The sequence below is a fragment of the Pelecanus crispus genome, chromosome 5 (assembly GCF_030463565.1).
Source record: "Pelecanus crispus isolate bPelCri1 chromosome 5, bPelCri1.pri, whole genome shotgun sequence".
In the NCBI taxonomy this organism is placed as follows: domain Eukaryota; kingdom Metazoa; phylum Chordata; class Aves; order Pelecaniformes; family Pelecanidae; genus Pelecanus; species Pelecanus crispus.
This window is the reverse complement of record NC_134647.1, coordinates 2,608,772-2,631,804: the sequence shown is the minus strand read 5'-3', so window position 1 is coordinate 2,631,804 and position 23,033 is coordinate 2,608,772. Positions and strand designations below refer to the sequence as shown.

At 38.7% G+C, this 23,033-nt stretch overlaps 1 protein-coding gene across 1 annotated transcript in view; it reads left to right on the top strand.

Moving 5' to 3' along the window:
* The window catches only part of RIF1 (replication timing regulatory factor 1), a 36,204-nt gene continuing 13,171 nt past the window's right edge, over positions 1–23,033 (top strand). The window contains exons 1-21 of the mRNA XM_075710354.1: positions 1–107; positions 1,425–1,503; positions 2,186–2,282; positions 4,294–4,424; positions 4,888–4,982; positions 6,817–7,006; positions 9,254–9,346; positions 9,443–9,581; positions 10,933–11,084; positions 11,865–11,985; positions 13,051–13,224; positions 13,476–13,586; positions 13,839–13,901; positions 14,853–14,953; positions 15,382–15,468; positions 17,410–17,483; positions 17,595–17,775; positions 18,797–18,904; positions 19,168–19,317; positions 20,764–20,863; positions 22,022–22,286. Coding sequence (XP_075566469.1) covers positions 1–107; positions 1,425–1,503; positions 2,186–2,282; positions 4,294–4,424; positions 4,888–4,982; positions 6,817–7,006; positions 9,254–9,346; positions 9,443–9,581; positions 10,933–11,084; positions 11,865–11,985; positions 13,051–13,224; positions 13,476–13,586; positions 13,839–13,901; positions 14,853–14,953; positions 15,382–15,468; positions 17,410–17,483; positions 17,595–17,775; positions 18,797–18,904; positions 19,168–19,317; positions 20,764–20,863; positions 22,022–22,286 — 2,618 coding nt within the window. The remainder of the gene's footprint in view (positions 108–1,424; positions 1,504–2,185; positions 2,283–4,293; positions 4,425–4,887; positions 4,983–6,816; positions 7,007–9,253; positions 9,347–9,442; positions 9,582–10,932; positions 11,085–11,864; positions 11,986–13,050; positions 13,225–13,475; positions 13,587–13,838; positions 13,902–14,852; positions 14,954–15,381; positions 15,469–17,409; positions 17,484–17,594; positions 17,776–18,796; positions 18,905–19,167; positions 19,318–20,763; positions 20,864–22,021; positions 22,287–23,033) is intronic.

Sequence of the window (23,033 nt, the reverse complement as noted above, 5' to 3'; positions counted from 1 at the left end):
ATGAGCGCTCCCGCCGCCTGCTCCAGCCTGCAGCCTCTGCTGGAGACCCTGGAGGACCCGGCCGCCCCGCCGGGGGAGCTCACCGACGCGCACCTCACTGTCGTCAAGTGCGTGCGGGCCGCGGCGTGAGGGGAGCGGGGAGGCCCGCGCTGCCTGAGGGGACGGCGGCCGCCCTCGGCCTGCGCGCAGCGGGGTGGCGGTGCCGGCCGGCGGCGGGGGAGCGGGCCCGGGCAGGGGAGGGTGAGCCCCGGAGCGGGGAGGGAAGCCTCTGCCCGGCTTGAAATGCGGGCGGGGAGAGCCGCAGGGCTTGGGGCTGCGTGGCCGCTGGCTGGGGATCGCGGGAAAGCGTGCGGGCCTGGGGGGGAGGGCGGCTGTCCGGCTCTGCTCATCCCAGAGCCTCCTGCATTCCCCGGGGAAACGGCGGAGGTGGGTGAAGGGGTGCTGGGAAATAAAACCTTTCTTCTTACTGAAGGAAGTCTTGCATTTCACCCATACCATTAGAAAGTTCAGGGCTTTTGGTGTGATTTTCGGGTTTCGAAACGATGCTGCCTTAATTGCGTTTCTTTGTGGAAGGTACTTCTTAACCCTTAAGTGCTGCTTTTACCGGGACCTTTCGAATTTGTTAGCATATGCAAAGGCATTATCATCTCTTTCCATCGGTATCTCCCTTGGGTTCCTGTCTTTCAGTTCTGCAGTCGCTTTTAAAGCTGTAACTGCTTAGATAGCAGTGATACCGATCACACGTAAGATTTTACAAGTTTCTAGTAATAACTGAAAAAAAAGACCCATCCTAACTTAAAGACAGTGTTAAGCAACAACAGATTGCTCAGGTTGCCTTCTGGATGGTTGCACTTAATATGATTGGGCTTTACTATGCAAAACTGATTATAACGTTTTAAAGGATAAGCCTAGCTTGTCTGTATGGATGTTCTTCAGTTATGTGCAAAGTCATCGCTGCTAGTTGTCAAACCAGAATTTTCCTGGAGTGGGGAGCCTGCATTCTAGAGCTGCTTTTGAGGAATCTGCTTTTTAAGATCATATATTTCTGTGAAAGTTTCTTTAATTTTCAGCATTGAAAGTTTGCGTGTTAACTTCTAATGTTTTTATAAAAGTTGACCAAAAAAAATGAAAGCCCTTAGTGGGTTTTCTTATGCTTCGTAGGCACAACATGGGTCATTAGTAACTTCACTTTTTCCAATATACTAGGATGTGTGTACTTTATAACACACTATTTTACTGATATGTCAGACTAACTATATGGTGACTGGCATTTTTGCTCTTTAACTTCTTCAGCATTGTGTTTTAGCTTTCTAGGAAAGAAGTGGTTCTATATTAGTTAATTGTGTATTGGAAGTTTAAACTTATGTCAATTGTAACATGTTTAACCTGTAAATATTGCTTGTTTTCTCTTGTGCTCCCTAAAGTCGCTTGACAGGCGAGGAAGGCAAAGAATTCACTGCAGATGTCAGAAGACACTTCCCTCAACTTTGCAAAGTGTTTAAGGTATGACTTTTCAATTATCTTTGTTCACTGAAGCGTAGAAATGTTTAGGTGGTCAAGGTCAGTGGCCATTGTAAGACTTGAACTCATGTTCATTTAATAAGAATTCAAGCTAGTGATATAGCAGTAAGGTTTGTTGGCAAAAATATATCTTCCATATTATTAGAAATTACTACAGGAAAAAATAAAATACAGGGTCTTGGATGTGTTCAGGCAGTGTTACGCAGTCAAAACTGATCTTTCAGACAGAAAATATGCAGTGACTTCTGTCTGCCTTTAGAAACGCTTCGGGGAATTGGCATATGCAGCAAACATCAGATTTTTTTAAGATGTAAAGACTGTTCTTAGCCATCTTTTTTCCCCTTCTCTTTTAGATGTTTAAAAACAATTGGAGAGTCAAATGATAGTATGTTAACAAGTGAAGAAGTAAAGAACTTTGGATGTTTAGAACTTACTGCAGTAAAGATGTCTAAATTACAGGGAACAAAAATGTTTCGGAACATGAAATTATTGTACTGATTTGAAGTGTATGTAATCAGGAAGGGTTTCCTACAAGCGTGCATTTTTCACCCAGTGTTTGCTTTTGACAGCTCTCTCTTCATTGAGCAGAAGTGTTCGTATTAAGACAGTACTTGACAGCTACTTCTGTAAGCTGAGACTTTCCGTATGTGACTTTTTTTTCCAGGCACACATTTCTAGTCAAAACTCAGAGCTAAACAATGCAGCATTACAGGCATTGGGATTCTGCGTTTTTAATTCAAAGATTACATCTGAATTATCTGGTAAGCAAAATTCAGTGTGGATGCTGGTAGTGTGTGTGTGTGTGTATATATCTCAGAGTTCGTTCTTTATTTCTTTGTTAGCATATACTTTAATTTTGACAAAGTTTAAAGTTTCCAAGTGGTGCAGTGGTTTTGTCTCTAGCATGAGCAGTGTGATCAGCTCACTAATTCCATGTTGTACAAAAAAAAAAAAGTAATGTTTTTTTCATGCTGTTACACTAATACTGTTTTACTAACTTCTAGTTTTGTTAAATGGTTTGGTAGCAGTTAGGCACTGTAATTAGTTTTGTGGAGTTAGTAGTTAAAAAAAAAAAAAAAAAGGTCCAGGTGGAAAAAGAATTAAGAACATTTTTTTGTTTGTTTGTAGAATTTGGATGTGCATAGTAGTGCTTTTCAGTGTTTTCCAACCTTTACCTGGTGATTCCTGGTTGTTATATTAAATCAGAGAATCACAGAATGGTTTGGCTTGGAAGGGACCTTTAAAGGTCATCTAGTCCAACCCCAAATATTTCAAATTAAAGTAACTTACAGTAATCCAAAATTTTATGGCCTACATTCCTTGAAAGTGCTAAATTCCTTTAACAAAAGGTCTTGCTCCTGAGATCTTGAGGCTGTGCATTGAGGTAAAAATGCTGATTTTTGTTAATAGGGGAGAGCTAATGTCCAAGTTGGCTGGTCCTTGGGAGGTACCTGTTACAGGTGCCAGGCATCAGGCGTGTCCAGTCACAGTAACGTGATCAGAAGCTGCTGGTGTCAGCTGCCTCTGTGTGTGTCAGACGGGTTGTGGTAGTGGAAGGTGGTTAAGCTAAGGCTGCCTTTCATGGGCACGCGAGGAAATCTGTTGTGATTTGGCTGTTGTGTGCTGCCTTGGTGGTGCCAGAGTCTACAGTGACTCTTCAGCTGGTAGTAACAAGTGGCATGCTGTCAATTTTTCTTTTTCTTTTGCGAAGCGTTAAATACTCTTGGACAAATGTTCTGGAATGACCTTTATTAGAGAGAAACTTAACCTCAGGCAAGACTGAACAAAATCATATGTGTGGATGTACAGAGAGCATTTTTTCGTGTGACTGCCATTCTGCTTATTGAAATTGATTCTTTCTCTCAGTTCTACTCATTTTCCAGTGTGTCCTGCTTTCCTGTTACTCAAATTTTAGCCTGCTTTCCTGTGAGAAAGAGGCATCTATAATAATGTCTGTGTATTCCCTTCCCTTTCCCCCATAACTTTTTTTTTTAAGTAGTTGATAAATTACAATCAATTTTGTTAGAGAATGTCAGGCTTCAGAAATAATGAAGTCCTGAAAACAGTGGAGAGTTGGGGAGAGAGGACAAAAAGCGTATCTACTCTTGATTGAGGAAGGGGGTGTATGTGAGTTTATGTTTCTTTGATAGTGAGATCGTTTACCCACAGAGCCCAAATTTGTAAGAAATCAGGCTTCATTAGTTTTGTATTTTAAGGGAATAGATGATTTGTCCATCTGTCTTCCCAGTTGCATGTAAGTCCTATGTTAGCCTTATTCTTTTTTTGTGTAATGAGCTCACTGTTACCTCGGTTACAACTTTACCTCCCTCTTTATCATTAAAGCCTCTTGTAGACCCTAAAATGAATGTATACATGCTAGTGTAGCAGTGAAGTTGACCAAAGTGCTGCTAAATGCACTTGAAATCCAAGAAGTTTTGAATAATTATATATTTAATCTTCAGCTCTAGTGTTTTTAGGTAAATTTATCTTCTAGCTTTATGGTTTTCTGGTTTCTTATAAAGGTAATATAGATATACTACGTCGATAATATCTGTATATTAATACATTTTGAGGGCTTTTTGCTAGCTTATTTTGAGAGAAATTTCCAAAAATTGCCAAAAAGTAATGTTTAAGACGTTAAATCATGTCCATCGGGACTTCTAGTTGAATGCATCTTTAGTAATGTTAACTGAGCAAAATGACCTGAAATTTGCTAAAAAGCTGAGTAGAATTGCATGAACAGAATTTGAGTGCTGTGCATTCTGCTTTCAGCAACTGAAATACAGGACTTGCTTTCAGTGGTGAACGATGTTGCTGTAAAAACTTCAGACAAAAACACTCGCACTCGGGCACTTTGGGTGATTTCTAAGCAGGCGTTTCCTTCTGAAATTGTTAAAAAGGAGGTAAGTTTCTTCACTTTGGGGGTTTTTTTGGGTGGTGTGTTTTTTGTGTGTGTGTGTGGCCTGATTTTCTAGGGAGATGAGGCTTATGCAGTCTCTTGGTCACTCTCCGCTAAGTAGCTTTTGAATCTGAAGGTCGTTTTCTGTCGAATTTGACAGCCAAGTATAGGGCCTAAGTTCTTGGAAAAATTGTAATGGCAGCTACAGAGGGAAAAGAGCCAACAAATTACTGCTTCTCTGGAGGGAGAAGCTGCAGTGTGAGCAATTCTATTAGATACCAGTGCAGCAGCATAGGGGAGAAATGTTGTGAATACTCCAGTTTGGTCAGAGCTCTAACCTTAAAACTAGACCTAGCATCGTGCAAACACAGGGCACAGTCCTGGGAAACAAAATTTCATCGTTCCAGCTCCTGGAATGGAAATACTTGTATTTAGGCACTCACTCTAATGTTCTCTTATTTCCTCAGGTGTCCAGTATTATTTCTACCCTGGAAATGATACTTACTAAAGGAGATGTACAGTCTATGGTGGTTGAATACGAAGCACTAAATGTTATTATACGGTATGTGCACTGCAATATAAATTGTTAAAACATGCTTAGGTTTTTTTGAAAAACAATGAAACAAAATTTTTTTTGAATGCTCTTTGAATTGTTTGATATGTTCAAGACTGCTTTCTCACAGTGTTTTGTATTACAGTCAGTAGAACACAGTGAAATTGTGTGAACTGTCATTTCTGTCTCCGTCCCGGTGGTTCTCCTGAACCACTTAATTTGCAAAATACTCCATTAATGATAATATGACAACCAATTCTGACATGGAAGGTAGTTGATATTCAGATAAACTTTCATTGCTTTCATTTTTAATGGCTTATTAGGAATTGTTTCCAAAGTGTCATGTGCACCTCAGACTTACGTTCTACATTCTCATTTTCAGAACCTACCTTGAGAAATTCTCAGCCATTATATGGGTTTATATTTAAAAATGTCTCCTTGATGCTTTACAAATTTTACTGCCATGTTTCTCATAAAGCTCTTGAGAGTACTGTTTAATTCCAAAGGAGACTTTTTAGGACCAACACTGAGTGTGTGTTGTTTTGGTCAGCAGCGCTAGAATAGTCAAATTTTGTCTTTACTTAGTATTAATTTAATTTCTTTATTAATAGTAGAAATACAAGCTCAACATATTTACTATTTAAGTATTCTCTTAAACTTTTTGTTTCTGGTTTGAACTGAAAATCCATTTTAAAGTGAAACAGTTAAAGCAGTAATTACTTGCTTATTTTATTTCTATTTTAATACATCAGTTTTCTATAGCGGAGGAGTTGGATATTATAATTTAGTATTTAGCAACTTCTTGCATTTGGCTAATTGTACGCCAATTCTTCTGCAAATCTGAGATTCAGTAGACGGTTGTTTCTGGAAAAGTAAATGTTTTATTAAATGGTTTCTTTTAATTATTCTTTTAATATATGCAACTTAAGATGTGGTTATTAAAAATAACATAGTTATCCTCAAGAGCAAGAGTTGTACCTGAAAATAAACAGGTACTGGGTCTGAGGCCGATTGACAGCAGTGGTAAGACAGCGCTCTTGTTCAGAAGTTAGGCTGCTGACGGATGTAATGGAAGAGCGTTCTCTTAAGCAGTCCTTGTCCTCTGGCTTTAGTAAAATTGTTTGAAAGGCAGCAGTTTTCCTTAGTACAGCAAACCCTTCGTAAGCTGTAGTGATGGGGATTCGACATACCTGCGCCAAAGAGGACGCTAGGAAAATTCCATGAGTTAGAGGCAAGCTGGTTCCTACAGGCCGGTTTGAATATATGCCAGGTACTCCCATTTCTGACAGTCTCGTTGGCTTCTGTGTGGGATGGTGTAAACATATGGAATTGTTTGTCATGCTGTGTTCTAACAGCTCAGTAATAGAGGGATAAGATAAGAACACTGAGTCTGTGCAAACCTGTGCTGCTTCAGGGTTTGAGTTGTTTTTCGAAAGCAGGCATATATTGTTTTCAGCACACATGGCCTGTTGGAGCTGGTCTGGACTGCTGGGAACGCACAAGGGATGGTTAATATGCAAACTTTGTACTTGGTCGCTGATAAGGAAGTGATGGTATGTTCCTTTCAGGCTCTCAGTTCAGCTCGTTTGCCTAAAAAGTTGCGATAGAATGGAAAGGACAACTGCAAATGTCCGTCTGTTCTGCTTTTATCCAAAATAACACTTCAGCATTGCAGTGAACTGTCAAAATACAATTGTTTAGAAAAATAAAATTGTTTTGAATGGTTTCCTGTAAATCATATGTTGAATTAGAGCATTTATTGATGATACTAAGATTATCTTTTGAGTGTCCGAGTGGTATGTCTGTTGGAGATTTGTAAACCTGTATTTTTTTGTGGATCTAGCTTAATAGAGCAAGCTCCAGCCCAGATGGGAGAAGAGGCTGTGCGGTGGGCAAAACTGATCATTCCTCTGGTCGTCCATTCAGCTCATAAGGTGCAGTTACGAGGCGCCACTGCCCTGGAGATGGGCATGCCACTGCTCCTCCAGAAGCAGCAGGAGGTAGCAGCTGTCACTGAGCACCTAATGACCACAGTAAGTAGAAATGCTGTGCCTTTTTTTTTTTCTAGAGATGATGGCAGTAGTAATTGTTGGTTGGCTGGGTTGGTTTTTTTTTTAGTTTTATTTACAGTCTAGATAGTGGCAGCAAAAAGCTACTGTGCATTGACAGCAACTTCTTGATGACAGCAGTTTTGACAGAAAGATTAATGTAACAGCAATTTAAATACAGGACCACTGTAAAAAAGAAAAAGTTTCTGACAAGAATCATTGATCAGGAAAATAACTTGCTGGTTTTTAAATGACCTTTAAGCACCTGTCTTGACAGCATTAGCTCATAAATATCATTAAATTTGCTTACCAAACTAGAACTTGGTGTGGCAGTAACTCACATCATCTAGCTTAGCTTCCAGCTCAAAACAGAGCTGGCTTCAAAGTCAAGGCCAGATTCCTCAGGGCCTTGTCCAGATGAGGTCTGAATATGTTAAAGGATGGAAATTCTACAGCCTGTCTGGGCAGCTTGTTCCAGCGCTTAACCACCCTCATGGTAAAAATAGGACTTGCCTTGTTGAAACTTGTCTGTTGCCTCTGCTCCTTTCTTTCGGCACTTCTCTGAAGCATCCGCCTCCTTCCTTATAATCCAGCTATAAGTAGTGGAAGACTGCAATTATATTCCCTCCCACCCCAAGCTAAACTAGCTCTTCTGTCATGAACTCTGTCCCCTGACCATCTTAGTGGTGATGCTCTGCTGGGTTCACTCCAGTTTGCCAGTAGCTCTGGTGCTCGAAGTTTGGTGCAGTATTCCCGAGATGATCTGAGGAGTACCAAGCAGAGGGGTCAGTTCTCTTGACTTGTTTCTTGTGCTTTTGTGGCCCAGCATGCAGGAGCACATTCCTGACTTAACATTAAAATTCTTGTCCCCCACCTCTTTTTCTGCAGAGATGTTACATAGCCCATGAGTCCTCAGTGGGTACCAGTACGTGGGGTTTGTCTATCCCAGGTATAGGACTTTGCCTTCGAATTCTGTGAGGTTTCTGTCAGTCTGCTTTTCTAGCTCGTAAAGATCCTTGTGAATGGTAGCCCTGTCCTCCAGCATATCAACCGATGCTTCCCCCCTCATCATCGATTGTGGTAAACCGTATCAGCCCTTGTCGACCCTTTGTAAATCGCATGCATAACCTGGGCTCTGAACTGCTGACCACCAACCTTTGAGCCTAACAGTTCAGCCCCACACCTTGTCATCTAATGAGTTTGTATCTCCCCACTTGGGCTACCAGGACGGTAGAGGAGACTCTGTCAAAAGCCCTGCTAAAGTTGGAGAACATCTGCTGCGCTCCCTGCTTCTGCAAAACCAGGCATTTCCTCATAGAAGTCAGGCAGATTGGAAAAGCAGGTTTTGCCTGTGTTGTCGCAAGGACCTTCTTGTCCTTCCATGTGCCTAGAAATGGCTTCTGTGGGAATTTGCTCCATAATTTTTCCAGGCACAGGAGTGAGACTGGCTAGCTAAAATTTGTCTTGCCCTACCCCGTCATTGGGGATCTCCACCAGTTGCAGTGACCTCTCAAGAAATAACTGTGCGGCCTCGTTGTGTCAGTAACCTTCTCCTTCAGCATCTTTGGATGCACCCTGTGGAGTTTGATGGATTTGTATATGTCAGGTTTACTTAAGTAGTCCCCAACTCGGTTCTTCTCTACCATGGGTAGTACCTGTGCCAAGCAATGGAGGTAATGGGAGCCAGACATTGGAGGCCTGAGAGTAAAGATGGAGGCAAGAAAGGTGTTGAGTACCTCAGCATTTTCCATGTCCGTTAAAAGATTCCCCACCCTATTCAGCAACAGCCCCCTTGGTCTTTTTGATCAAGCTTTTCACGTTCCCCTTCACTTCCAGAACTGTAGGCTTATTTATTCTGCCTTATTCACTGCTGAAGTTAAGCATGTTTACAAAAAAAACCCCAACAAACAAGGTGGGTTTTAGGGTCCCAGTGTGTTTTGACTTGAGAGTTAGAGAGATTACAAGTATTTAAGGAAATGGATTTTGATTTGTTGGTTGCCACTATTGGAATAATTGAAACCAACCATAATCTTCAGCTAAGAAGGTAATGAGACGGTAGCAACATTTGACTGATTTATCAGCAAATGCTGTGTGGTACAGAATTAAATCCTTCTGATCTAGAAATAGCATAGTTCCAGGTTGGTTGTGTCTCCAGACATTGGTATGAGTGTGTAGTTTTTAGAATAATTCGAATATATTTCTTGAAGAAATTATGTTTCTTTCTGTCTGCAGAAAATAATTTCAGAACTTCAGAAACTGTTTTCTACAAAAAATGAGACTTATGTGTTAAAATTATGGCCGCTGTTTGTCAAATTACTTGGAAAGGTAAGCAGAAAAGCAGTAAGTTTTACAATTGTGTATCTCTAGTGAAGGAATTTTTGACACCATAAATATCTTAATTCTGACCTTCTTTATCTTCAGACTCTGCATCGTAGCGGCAGTTTTATCAACTCGTTGCTGCAACTGGAGGAACTTGGATTTCGTAGTGGCTCACCAGTGGTAAAGAAAATAGCCTTCATTGCATGGAAGAGTCTAATAGATAATTTTGCTCTAAATCCAGGTAGATTAAAAAAAGTTAACCTGAATTGTTTCGACTACTGTCACTTCACATAACTGGAAGAGAATATTCTGTCTAATAGTGGTCAATACTATGGTACATACCAGTGGATGTACACATAGTGTATCTGTGGTATATGCATAGTGGTGTGTATATATATGTAGCGGTATATACTGTGTGTATATACATAAGTAAAATTCAAAGCTTTTTGGTTATGGTGTGTGGGGTTTTTTGTTTGTGTTTTAAGGAAAAGTGACAGTTTGGTCAGTAGCTCTATCTTAAGTTTTCTGCTAGGAGAAATGAATAGAATAAAATTAACAAACCTTTGTTTTGTAATGCTGTAATTGATCCAAACAGCAATGAAATGGAGAACAAAACATTCTGTAGATCTTATTTTGGACTGTGTGGATTAATTGGAGAAGAGCAATTCTAGAGGTGTTTAAAAAAAAAAAAAGTTGCTTTAAAGGTATAACTGAGAGCTGAACAAGTCTTTTTTAAGTCTAGCCTGTGTCAAAAACACACAATAATTACCTTTTTACCTTGATTGTGCTTCTCCTTACTGTGTGTCCTGAAGAGAAAGCTAAATGTGGATGTTTCTTAGTTTAGCTGCACTTAACTTAAATTGTCATTTTAATTTGTTTCTTACCTGGTCATTTGTTTTGATCACTGTTTCCCATAAATTAACTAACAAAGGATTTGATTCTATCAGAAGATAAAATCCATGGCACAACTGGCGTTCGTTGCACGTGTTCCGGTATGGCTAATAAGGATTGCGTACTGCAAAAGCAGTCTCTGTCAGCAGTTTCTTATGAATTGCAGGTGGGCAGGTTCTGATGGTGCTGAGCTGGCTAAAAGCTTTTCTTTTCTTTGAACACTTGCATAGGCTTGAGCAAATTTGTCCAGACATGCTGTGCTACTTCAGTGGTAAATGATCATTTGTGGCCTCAGAATACTGTATTTAAGATCATTTGTTCTCATCCAGTGGTAATGCACATAGACGTTAAGGGTTTGGTTTTTCTTTTCCTGTGGTAGATAGGACTCTCTAACATAGCAAGCAAGAGCGAATTTCCTGCTGGTTATGTTGGTATTCAGTAGATTTCATTTCAGTCTTGGTATTGGAAAGAAATACTTGCTATTTCCAGGGTTGTTCTAGACAACAATTAGAGCAGTAAAAGAGTCTGAAAGGTCGGTGCATTTACTATGTATTTTAGTTTTGCAAATTGTCATTAATTGAATTTTAAGCTAAAATATATTAGGAAAAAACCTAATGATTTAAAAATGTTCCCTTTTTTGTTGCTCTGTAATTATTTAATTATGTTGCTTACAAAGATGCTTTTTTTTTTTGGTCTTCAAGATATATTGTGCAGTGCTAAAAGGCTGAAATTGCTCATGCAGCCACTGAGCTCGATCCATGTGAGAACAGAGGCTTTGGCACTGACGAAACTGGAGGTCTGGTGGTATTTGCTCATGAGGCTGGGACCTCAGCTGCCTGCAAACTTTGAACAGGTAACACAACTGAAAACAGTCATAGCATAATCACTTAGCCTGTGTTGAGTGTGTGAAGCTGAGTCCCCTCTTTGTGACTGTAACTTACTCTGTACCTGCTTTGTCCTTCTCTAGTTTATTATTAAAATAAAACTGTCTCAAGGAACCAAATCTGACTTGTGTATTTATGTGCTCTGTGTGTGTTACCTATAGCAGGAGCGCTTGGGACTATACGTGCAATCTTTTTAAAAGTTGCATAAAGGTCTGCATGTCAAGTGAGCATCTCTATGAAAAGCTCGTGTGAGCGCACGACAGCAGTAAACATAAGCACATTATACAAGGACTGCATTGCCCTTTCACTGTGCGAGCGTATGCTCTGGGAAGCCTGCCGTAGGAAAACATATGGAAAAGATCACAAAATGTTTAAAGATGCATAGAGAGAAAAATGATCCAGGTGTTTCACTACTGCTCACATTATAACTGGAATGAACATAATGTTTCTATTAGGCTTCTGAATTTCATTAAACTTCAGGAGTAAAGAAAAAGAAATTACCTTTTTAGGTACAGTACAGTTGGATCATTCTAACATGAGGTTTTGTTTAATCTAGCCATTTCTAATTCATGTATCAGTATGCCTGTTTTATACAGCGTCTTCTGAATATTGTTACAAGTGCCCAGAAACTCTGAAACACCGATGCTGTGAACAACAGTACAGTCTGTGATATTTGAAACGTATGGTTCTTTGTGGCTTATGGCTTATATGTGCAACACCTGTTGTCACTGAGGTTTGATTCTTTGCAGGTTTGTGTACCATTAATCCAGAGTACTTTAAGTCTGGATTCTTCTGCTGCATTGCAAGGAACTCCCTCACGTGTACTAGCCAACCAAAGTTTAGCCTCGGCAACCCCTGCGCAGAAATCAGGTATTAAAGTACAGGCCTGTTTCCAACTATAGTCTAGGTGCAGAAAGTAATCTGTTCTGTTTAACATCTTTATGCGTTTTCATTTGCAATATGTTATTATTGAAAACAGTAACTTTTCTGCATGTTCACTGGAGAGCTTGGAGGTGGTCATCTACATTGGTTAAAATTGGCCTGTTGTAGTCAGTATTTCAAATTTATAAAATTGTGCTAATCAAATTGTGTTGAGGACCAGTTTGAACATTCTGAATTGTGTTTTCTTTTGGAAGGGGGCTTTGGTTTCAAACTTAGTTTTTCATGTGTTCATGTATGTGCTATTGATATATGCCATTCTCGGTTCTATAGTATTTTTAGTTTCTGCCTGAATAGTGACCCAGTAATCATAATGCATCCATGATTTTGGTACTTTAAATATATGTGAAGTCACACCTACTTGAGCTTCACGTATACATGTCTGAGATAAGGAACTGTCTGTCTTCTCTGTATGGAAAACTTAGTGTTCACAGCTTGTGTAATTCTAGGCTGCTGTAATTAGAAGCCTCAGATATGTTGTGGAAGTGTCCTAGATATGTAGATCTTCCTTTGTTCCCTTTTTAAAAAAAAAACAAACCCAAAAGCTCATCTTAGTTCTGTGAGATCAGAACTGACGTTGCTCAAAATGCTTTGCACATGAGACCTCTTAAACTTGTGTTCAGTGTCAAAAGTTTCTAATGGAAACTCTTTCCTAGCAGTAGAGTTACTATATAACTAGTATATAGCGTTCCATGTAACGTGATCTATAACCACAGCTTCCGTGGAGACTTTTGCCAAAATAAAAGTTGGCGTTGGAGATTTTGCAGTCTTTGGAAGATATTTATACTTCCAAAATACATGGTTATAACTGTGATGTTACGCACTCCTATTAAGTAGGGTCTGCTATGGGCGTCCTGTTAGAGGTCCCTTTTAGGCAACACTATTCTACAATTTGTTCTTTTCATGTTAACTTTGGGATTTTGGTCTGTTGGATCTTTCCTTCCGCTTGGTTGCCGGTGAAATATGAAACAATGTAATCTTTCTTCCCTCACTTAGGTCCTTTCCCGTTTGCAAATGCAGCCACACCGAGGATAAACTTGAATTCTAGTACAGCAGGAGTGGTGGTGATTCCTTCCATTCAGCTTTTGGGAATTGAAATGCTGCTTCACTTCTTGATGGGACCAGAAGTTTTAGATTTCGCTAAGCAAAACAAGCTTGTACTTAGTTTAGGTATATGAGTTATAATTTTTTTTAAGTACTCTGGCAATTTCAGATTATGCAAATTTTGTTGGATTTGAAGATGTCTATGAGCATGAAATGCTTTAAACATTTAAAACTGTTAGTTGTCATCTTTAATATTAGAAGTTGGTTTTATCTTAAATGTTGTAAGTACACATATATCCTTGCTTATTTTTAAGGCTTATCTTACCAGTAGATTGCAAAACAACAGACTTACAGAACATGTTTTTTTGTTCTCTTAGAGCCTCTCCAGTACCCACTGATCAGTAGCCCTTCTTTTTTTTGTAAGCATGCCAGCACACTTATAAACGCAGTTCAGGATGGCTTTATTGCAGTTGGAAAAGAAGCTCCTGGTAAGAATTTAGTGGTGAAATTTGATTTCTTTTCTGGAAAATAAAGTGGGGGAAGGAAACCAAAGAAAAAATAACCACTTACTGTAGTAATCCAGTGTTGACATTAAATGGAACTGGTCTGACTTGGTTTGAAAGCTTATGTCAGTTTTGGCTTACATCCAAGCCTGTTGTTTAACACAGTTTGTATTTTTACTGCAATTTTGTGTAATGTTTTTATTACAAACTGAATAAAAATATCGTGCTATCTTGTAGATTGTATGCTGAATGTTATATGGAAGGACATAAATGGATATGTAAAAACAGCTATTGAATCAGGTAAAAAGTCTATTTTTTTATTTGTCATTGCTGACCAGTTGTTTTGGGGGGTTTTTTGGTGGGGTTTTTTGGCGTGGGTTTTCTTGTTTTTTTTTTAAAAAAACTAGACCTTAAGTAGTATTTGCTTCATTACTGGTAAAACTTGGTTTTAGGCATCATCAGTAGTTGGTTTTGAAGCAACAACTGATATTTTTCATGATGCCCACATCTTTGTGTGACAAATACAAGATCGTACTGATCTGATCCAGTGAGGCTTACTAGGCAAGGCACAGCAGCATATGACTGCAGGTGTATTGTGTGTAGCAGTAAGACAAAAGCACTTTAACTGCTTTTCTTGCTGAAGAAATCTTTCCATTTCCTAAAAAAGAAAAAAAGAAAAAAAAACCCACCCCAAGTCTTTACTATTGAGAAATTGAGACATTTGGTGTATTACTCAAATTAGTGTAAAGTCTTTGTTATGTGACTGGCTACCTTTTTTTCTTTAATTAAATATTATTTCCTAGTAAAGTATAGTGTCTTTACAGATGTATAGAAGTCGCTTCCTATTTTTAAAAAGCATTCATTGCTCTGTAAAGGCTTTGAAAGTCCAGAATATTCTTAATTAAGTCTTCTATATTGAAAGATCTAACTGAAAAGCGTAAGAGAAATGAAGGGCATTGCTTGAATGAATGCAAAGTTTCACAACTTTTAGCACATCACAGTTAATGATCTGAAGGTGTTTCCATTTTACTAATAAAACTTAGGGTTTTTTTTATTTAAACTCTTCAGTTTCAGTTACACTGTTCTTTAGAGCAGAGATTTGGTATCCAAATCTATGAAGTATTTGGTGTATGTTTATAAATATACACAGAAATTTTTTGATCTTACAGTACATTGTATTTTAAGTTTTAAATGATGGTCAGAGTCAACATTACTTTGTTCTGCTCTAACTGTAAATATGCTTTATTCTAGGAAACAAGAAAGAAAAGCAAGGGTCAGAAATACTGACTATGTTGCTCCAGGCCTTAAAAAACACTGTTAGATCAAATTCTCTTCCTGTGCAGAGAATACTGGTAAGTTGGGTGGTTTGTCTGGTTTTTAAACCTCATTTCTTTTTGATGGTCTAGATTGTGACTGGTAGCAGCCTTTTGCATCTAGCGTAGCAGAATGGTCTCTTGAAAAGAGACTACTTTCTTGGCGTGAACTGTAAGTTACGTAGTTCTCATCAGATAGCATGGTGTTGCTTAAGGGTTTCTTTCTTTAAAAGTGTTTTTCAGATTTATCAGCAGTGTTCACGGAATTGGGTGTATGGTTCTCCTACCAGAACCTTCTGCTTCAAAGCACAGTTACTTTCCCAATGGATTCTTTTTCTTTTTTTTTTTTTTTTTTACTAAGGGGAAGCAGTTGTTACAATTTTGCTTTTATTTGTGGGGTTTCTTAAAATATTTGAGCCCTCAAGAAAAAAATATTCACATACATTTTCTTCTTTTCCCCTACTTAGTCCCTCATTGATATTACTGTTAAGGAATTGCCTCCAAAAGTGTTGGGATCACCAGCTTACCAGGTTGCTGATATGGATCTTCTAAATGTAAGTCTGCCTTAAATATAGACTAAGTTCTGGAATTATCCTGAAATGCATTGGGATGTCATATTTGCACAAACATACAGAGCACTTTGTAAGTCGTTAGATCCGGATCTTCCAGGAAACTATTATTCCATGCTGCAGAATGCAGACTTTGTTTCCAGCCCTCATTTCTGATGAGAAATTTAACCATCTATAGCTAAAAAAGTACTGTAATAATGAGAGAGGATTTGTCACATTCAGGTTATGATTTAAAATACAGGTTGCAGATACTTTGTGAGGAGACTGCATAGTCAAACAAAGACTACTTACATACTGAAAACTGTTTTTTTGGGGGAAATGTTCTGAAGTCAGAGTGAAGTACTTCAAAGAAAGGTAGAAAGTGTTACTCCTCAGGAAAAATTAAATCGGAGAACCATAGAATGGTTTGAGTTGGGAGGGACCATAAAGATCATCGAGTTCCAACCCCGCTGCCGTGGGCAGGGACACCTTCCACTAGAGCAGGTTGCTCCAGGCCCCATCCAGCCTGGCCGTGAACACTTCCAGGGATGGGGCAGCCACAGCTGCTCCAGGCAGCCTGTTCCTGTGCCTCACCACCCTCACAGTGAAGAATTTCTTCCTAATATCTAACCTAAATCTGCCCTCTTTCAGTTTAAAGCCATTGCTCCTCATCCTATCACTACGTGCCCTTGTAAATGCACAGAAGTAAAGGAGAGAATATCATGCTAGACAGCATTATTTTGGAAAAAAAGTTCAGAAGTCATAGTGAACTAAAGCCTGAACTTAGTGGCCATAGTCTACTGCAAAAAGGGTGGTGGTATTCATTAGTAGTGAGAACTGCTCTTTTCTGCTTTCGTCCTAATGAGCCCTAACTGGCGTGCTATGCTGTGGTCTGTGTACTGCATTGGAAGGGAGAAATAGATGATGGCAATCTAGCAAATAACCACAAAAAAACTCTGAGAAAAGGCTGAAATGACACTTCTTGTGTGTGGGTGTGTTGTTCGGGGTAGAGCAGATTGAGTAGGAACATGCTACCAGTTAGATTTATTAAAAATTTAAAAGGTTGTTTAGAGACTTAAATTGGATCAGCTCTTCTCCTGCATCCACCAGTAGATAGGGGGTACACTTGTTTATTTTGCAGCAGTGGAGATAAGAGCTTTCTAGCCTATCAAAGTAGGTAAACATTTACATTGCTAGCCAGGGAGTGCATGGAATTCATGTGGAGGCTTTTAAAAGCAGACAGGTATCTGTGAGAGAAGACCTCAGTGTAGCAGAGTAAGCAAATACTTCAACTCAAGCAAGTAGTATAAAATTTTGTCTACTAGAATTGGCTTAAGAGCTCAACTCTCGGCTTTTTTCCTGGGTGTTTTGTTTACATTTGAAGGCTTTTTCTAACACAGGGACAAGAGTCAGAACTTTATTAAGGTAGTTGAAGCTTTAATTGGCAGGTATTAAACGCATCGTTAAATGCTTTAACATTAGCAAACTTGAAATACTTGTGGTAGATTTTAGCAGAGGTTGTCCAAAAGATGGCTTGCTGAAACCTTGAAATAAGCAAATCTCAGGTTGCTCCATCTTGTTCCAGGTATCATAACAGGCATCGGTTGCATTAGGTACGCCTACCTTCTTGTGTTGCCTGTCTTTTCAAGTCAGTAATGACTAAGTGCTATAAAACTCGCAGCCTTTTAAACAGCAAAGTTTTTTTTTGCTTCAGCTATACAGTATAATTGGTATTCTGCTGAAGCACCAGGATCGAGCAGAAGCTTAGGTTTCCAGCTTTGCCTCTCATTTTTATTTTGAAGTGTTAGAACAGACAATTTTTGACAACTTCTAATAATTGTAAATTTCTGGCTTAGTTACATATGTATCTATATGCTATATTTGAGTGAGGCAACCGTTTCATTTGATCAATGTGTATGTTTTGACATCTTACATTTCTCTTACAAGGGAACGCCAGCTTTGTTCTTAATTCAGCTGCCTTTCCATAATAACCTCTTGGAATGCTGTGTAACAGATGAAAGGTATGTGGCAGTGTTTGTTTATAACAAGCTTCCCATAGTTAAAGACTTCATAGAAGTTTTTCCTAACTTCAGCTGAAAAAAGTATCTTACCTATTTAACTTTCTTCCCTAGATTCTTTGTAATTCTAGAAACGCTCGTGGGTTATGTTTTGTCTGGGCCTACGTCTCCGCTGGCTTTCAGTGAATCCGTGATCTGTATTATTAATCAGAGTGCGAAGCAAGTGGAAAATAAGGAGCATCTTTGGAGAATGTGGAGTATTGTTGTTAATCCACTAACCGAATGGATTAATCGGGTATAGTGGTGCTTTCGTTAACTTCCCCATTCCCACCTCCCAAGAAAAAACACAGGAAAACTTTGTGCTGACCTTTTATCTTAACGTATTTTTAGGAATTACATGTCCTGAAGCGATGGTAAAATTACGTAAGCCTTGTGTAGTATTTGTGAAACTGGAATGTGTGCGGCATTTTTTGTAAAAAGTCCCTAAACTGGAGTGTGAGCAGTTGCGGTGAGGTAGGATGAAGGGCAGTAGTGGAGCAGCGATCCAGCGTCTGGTTTAAAGTGGTTCCAGTCAATAAGAATGATCGTTCTTAAGTACAGTGTCCAGTATAGTGTTGGGAATGTTCTTCTCCCTTTTTTAGGATTATAAACATGTTTATAGATGTGCTTCAAGCCTTCACTCCTCAGCAGAGTCTTGCTGCTACAAAGGATGGAGGCATGCCCCTCAGGACCTCTCAACTTTTACATACCAAGAGGCTTGTTTGCTTTATGTGAAAATACAAGAAATACTGAGTCCTGACGTTTAGGCCGTAATTAGAACAGTGTTTCTTACTAATGTTAGACTTCTTGGTTGGAAGCCCTAATGAAAGCCCTATAAACTGTAATATTCAACAGGTTGTGCAGATTGCTTACTAGAAGTACGCTGACTGATGTAGGAGTTGTTGAACTAATCCTCATGTAGTCATTGTACCTAAAAATCTTAGAATTTATGAAGAAAGTTTTATGTGCTTTAAGTGGGTTCCTGTCATCACTTACTGCAACTGACACAGGTAAAAAAAAAATACATAAGACGTTTCCTAACTGTTTTTATTCTTGGAATTAAGCTATTTAGGAATTAGGAAACAGTGCTCTTTATCTCCCTAAATAGTAGGATCAGCTTGAACTCTTGAAAGAACCGAGAATAGCTAATTTCAGAATGCCACTGGCAGTTTAGCTTGCACAGATTTTTATGTCCAAAATGAATGTATTTAGAACAGCCGCATTTGTCATCTAAACTTTGCAGCTTCCTTAACCAGAAGATTGTTTTCTCGTTGCAGACTAATGAAGTAAACCAGGGTGATGCGCTGGAACACAACTTCAGCGCCGTTTATAGTGCATTGTTGCTACCAGTATCACATATCTTCCCCGTTCAGGAATTTCCACAGGTAACAGGGATTGCATAATGTTGATTAGAAACAATGTGGGGTTTATAAAAAAAACATACAAACAAACAAAAAAACCCTATAAAGTACTGTCTGATAATGTCAGAGTAGAGTTAGCTACCAATATGTACGTATGTTGGACCACTGCTCCAGGGTTGGAATTCTTGAGTTACGTAGGTTTTGACAGAAGAAGAAAACTTAAAGTAAGCTTTTATCTCTATGCATAGACCTTGATATTTATAAACTTTTTCTTTCTGTTGTTAAAGCCAACTATGAAATCCTTGTTGCGCACTTGGTCAGACCTGTATAGAGCATTTGCTCGCTGTGCTGCTTTAGTTGCAACAGCAGAAGAAAACCTATGCTGTGAAGAACTTTGTGCCAAAATAATATCTGGGCTAGAAGGTGAAACTCCAGTAGTGAGTATAAACCAGTGATATTGAACTATATAAATACTTTAGCAGATATATTTTAAATTAGATATAAGAACCTATTGTAAACTCTAATGTAGTACTTTCTATAACTTGAAGTGTTTTGGGTGAGACTTAGATAAAGCCGTAACAAAATTCTTTTTGCTAACAGGAGTTGGAGTTAATCTAGAAATGGGTTGAAAAAAGCAAGTAAAAATAATTATAAAGCTTAAATATAAAATAGCAGTTAAGCAGTCTTTGGATTTGTCTTCTAACTATTTAAGTAAAACTAGTTTAGTGAAAAGAAATGGTAAATATGATTTGTCCGGTTGAAATGTGTGTGTATATATAAAGTAACTTCAGGATGGATTAACAAATAGCACAAAATGAGGTATTTTGATTAGGAAGGAGGATAGAGCAGCACTGTAGCATTCCAAGGGCATAACTTGCTATATTCCTGGTACTGTCAACCTTGTACGCTAAAATTGAAAGCGTTTGCTTCAAAGTTTTATAAAAGTGAGAGATTTTTGAAAGAGGAAGCCTTTACATTATCTGTCTTGCCTGTTTGCAAGCCCACATCATATGGGGAGATGGAATGTCTATAGGTGTCAGTGAACATTAGCTTTGGAACGTAAAATCCTTCATTGACTGTCTTTTGAAAAAATACTGTGAAAGGAACAAATAAGAAACAGATGAGGAAGAAAAATGGAATTTGAAAACACGGTATTTGGAGGATTGCATCATTATCACTTCCTTTGGATGCTGCTGTATCCTGATGATAAACTTCAGTTTTCAGAACTTAGTAATTATTAAGCAAGCCAAACTTAAACAATTTAGAGCTTCAGTATGTAAGTTATATTGAAACTAAACTGGTTTTTTGGCCCACAATACCAATGTTCCTTTTAAAAGCAAGGGTGGGTTGTTTTTGTTTTTTTTTTTAATTGAGAAGAATTTGTGATGAATTGAGGGGGGGAAGCTTGGCCCATCTTTTTGTATGTACTAGAAATCGATCGTGCTTCCTGAATGTTAATGACAACCTTGTCGTTATGCCTACAGTGACTTTTCTGAAAATCAGGCTTTGTACAGTAACTGAACGTAAGCACACACTGACATTTGGTAACATGTTTTGCTAGACAGCTAGTTCCTTGAGGCTTAACACTTTTGATGCATCTTCTGAAATCTAACACCATCTTACAGCTGCCCATTACTGGTTTGCTGCTTTAGATTGTATATATGCTTCTGTCTTATTTGTATAGAATGGGAAAACTTCAGCTTGTGTAAATGTGTGTGTTTTAAAATGTAATCTTACCTGAGTCTTACCTGATAATGCAGACAAATATTATCCACTTTTAAACTTAAAAGCCGTTTGTATTGCTGTCCTGAATGGCCAACATGGGGATTTTCTGTCACTGTTGCTCTTCTGGGCTTTGCTGATGACTTCTGTTTCCTCCTCAGATGTTTTCAATGATGGATGGTCTCGCCCATGTTATATCAGTTATGGTTGACTGCATCAACTTTGCACCATACGGTACTAAATATCAGCCAAAAACCAGATGTAAGAAAATACTTGAATATTGGGGTTTCCTGTGTCTGTCTTCCAGAGCTGGTTGAAAATTAGAGTTCTTGTAGATGCAGAAGTGATGACATCTAAGCACTGAAAGGATTGACCAAAAAACCATAAAAAGGAACTGAAAATACCATTCAGTATGCATATCCGAGTGTCATGTCAGATCTTTTCTATTTATTGAGCAGTTGAGTAGTACTGCATAGCCTGACAATACATCTGAAACTGATGTAAACGTGGAGGCCACTTTACTTTTCAGTTCGCTGTAAAACACTGCTTGTTTCTGAGGATGTATTTGATATTTTGGCTACAGTTTCATTTTTGCATGTGGAATCTGCTGCTTTTGCTTTGTTCAGATGTAATCTGAAGCAGTAATGCCTCATCATAATCCACAGTATTAATTTTTTAAATTAATTAATCAATCACTAATTATATAATATCTGCATAAAACTGATGATGATAAACTGTTAACATAACATTTGAAAGGCTACTGCTCCTGAAGCTGCTTTGCATAAAATAGTCAAGAACAGGTTTAACAGAACACAACAGGTCATTTTATGTAAAAATGTTCTTTTGTTCTCTTTCCTGCTCTCATTTACAACTATTAAAGCTAAAGAAATGATGTACAAAATGAAGGTTTTTAACAGTTAAATTCATATGGCGCAGAGAAATTGCAAAGTAGTAAGACATTGTGTTGGACTGCTGAATGACATGCTTTACTCGGAAATGTTGATGAGGAAAAACATGATGGAAACTTTATTTACAAATAAATAAATGAACTAACAAAGCTTGATACTTCCCCCTCCCTCCTCCTCACTTGTTCCAGGATTTATGTGTATCAGCTCGTATTTCTGGAGTGGTCACTGTCCTTTTACAAGGAGGCATTAAAGATACTTAAAAAGCACAGTCGTTTGTGTGACCAACCAGAAATATAAACAAAAGGAATAAGAATCATACCCAGAGTGGTGTGCTAAAATTATGCAGTAAAAATGTATGTCTTCTGTTAGGTCTGGTTTTAAAGTATTTGTATGTAGATATAGTTCAGGAATCAAAGTTCTGTTTCTCATGTAGACAAAAAATTCTGATGTGTGTTTGTTGTGATGCATGTTGGTTAGCTAGGAAAAAAAATTAATTCTTTTTTTATGTTAGCTCCACAGACGCCTACAGATTGGTCTAAGAAGAAAAAGGAACCTCTTGGAAAGCTTGCCTCTCTATTTAAACTCCTGGTGATGTTACTAAACTCTTTCCATGTGTTCAGTTCCAAAGAAATCTGTTCAGAAACATTGGTCTCTGTTGGTCCTTCAATTATTGCTATTCTTCACAACATCATCAGCCACGTTTCATTGCCTTCAGTGATTGGGACTATGTTTGCAATTTTTTCAAAACCCCTGGCAGTGTTTTATGAAAAAATGAAGTGAGTATTTTAAGAACGGTTGGAAAACTGGATTGATTGTATTGCTGCATATTGGTGAAATTTTGCGTGGTCTGTAGCGAGCAGCGTATTTAAACATAGCTCAGGGATGTTTCAAAGCTTTGGCGGTAACATGCTAAGAATTTTCCACTTCTGCCAAGTCCCTCACCTTTGAGGGCACCATGTGTTTTGCTAGACTCAGCCTAGGTAGCAGCTACGAGCTTTGTAGCGCACCCAACCCTGCGGAAAGAAGGGCTCTGTAAGGTAGTCGCCGAGAACTTGCGTTCTCTACAACTGCTGTGCGTGAGCCAGGGCGCCGGCACCAAGCGCGTGGGGTACCGGGGCATGGCACCGGTGCGCTGCCTTAGAGCCTGCTGCGCAGCCCTGCCCTCCAGTGACTTTCAGTGGGATTCAGAAAAAACCCCACCTGCGAGCAGCAGTCTCCGTTGTAATGCTTTTCTTTGGAAATAAAACCAAACATACGTAGTTGCACATGAAAGCAAACCTAGAGGACTTCCAAAAGCTCGGTATTTAAAATTGTTGTCTCTTTAGAGTGAACATATTGTCATCTCTGCAGGACTAAAGTGTTTGGTTTCCACCTGCTGTTTATTTTCACTGCAGTGAAGAACATTTATTAACAGTAATTTGTTTTCTAGTGGGCAGGAACTGTGTAAATTTTTGTAGGAAAAAGAGAAATCGTAACAAGTTAAAGTGCACTAAAATCCTGTACATTTTTAAGCAGAAGGAGGT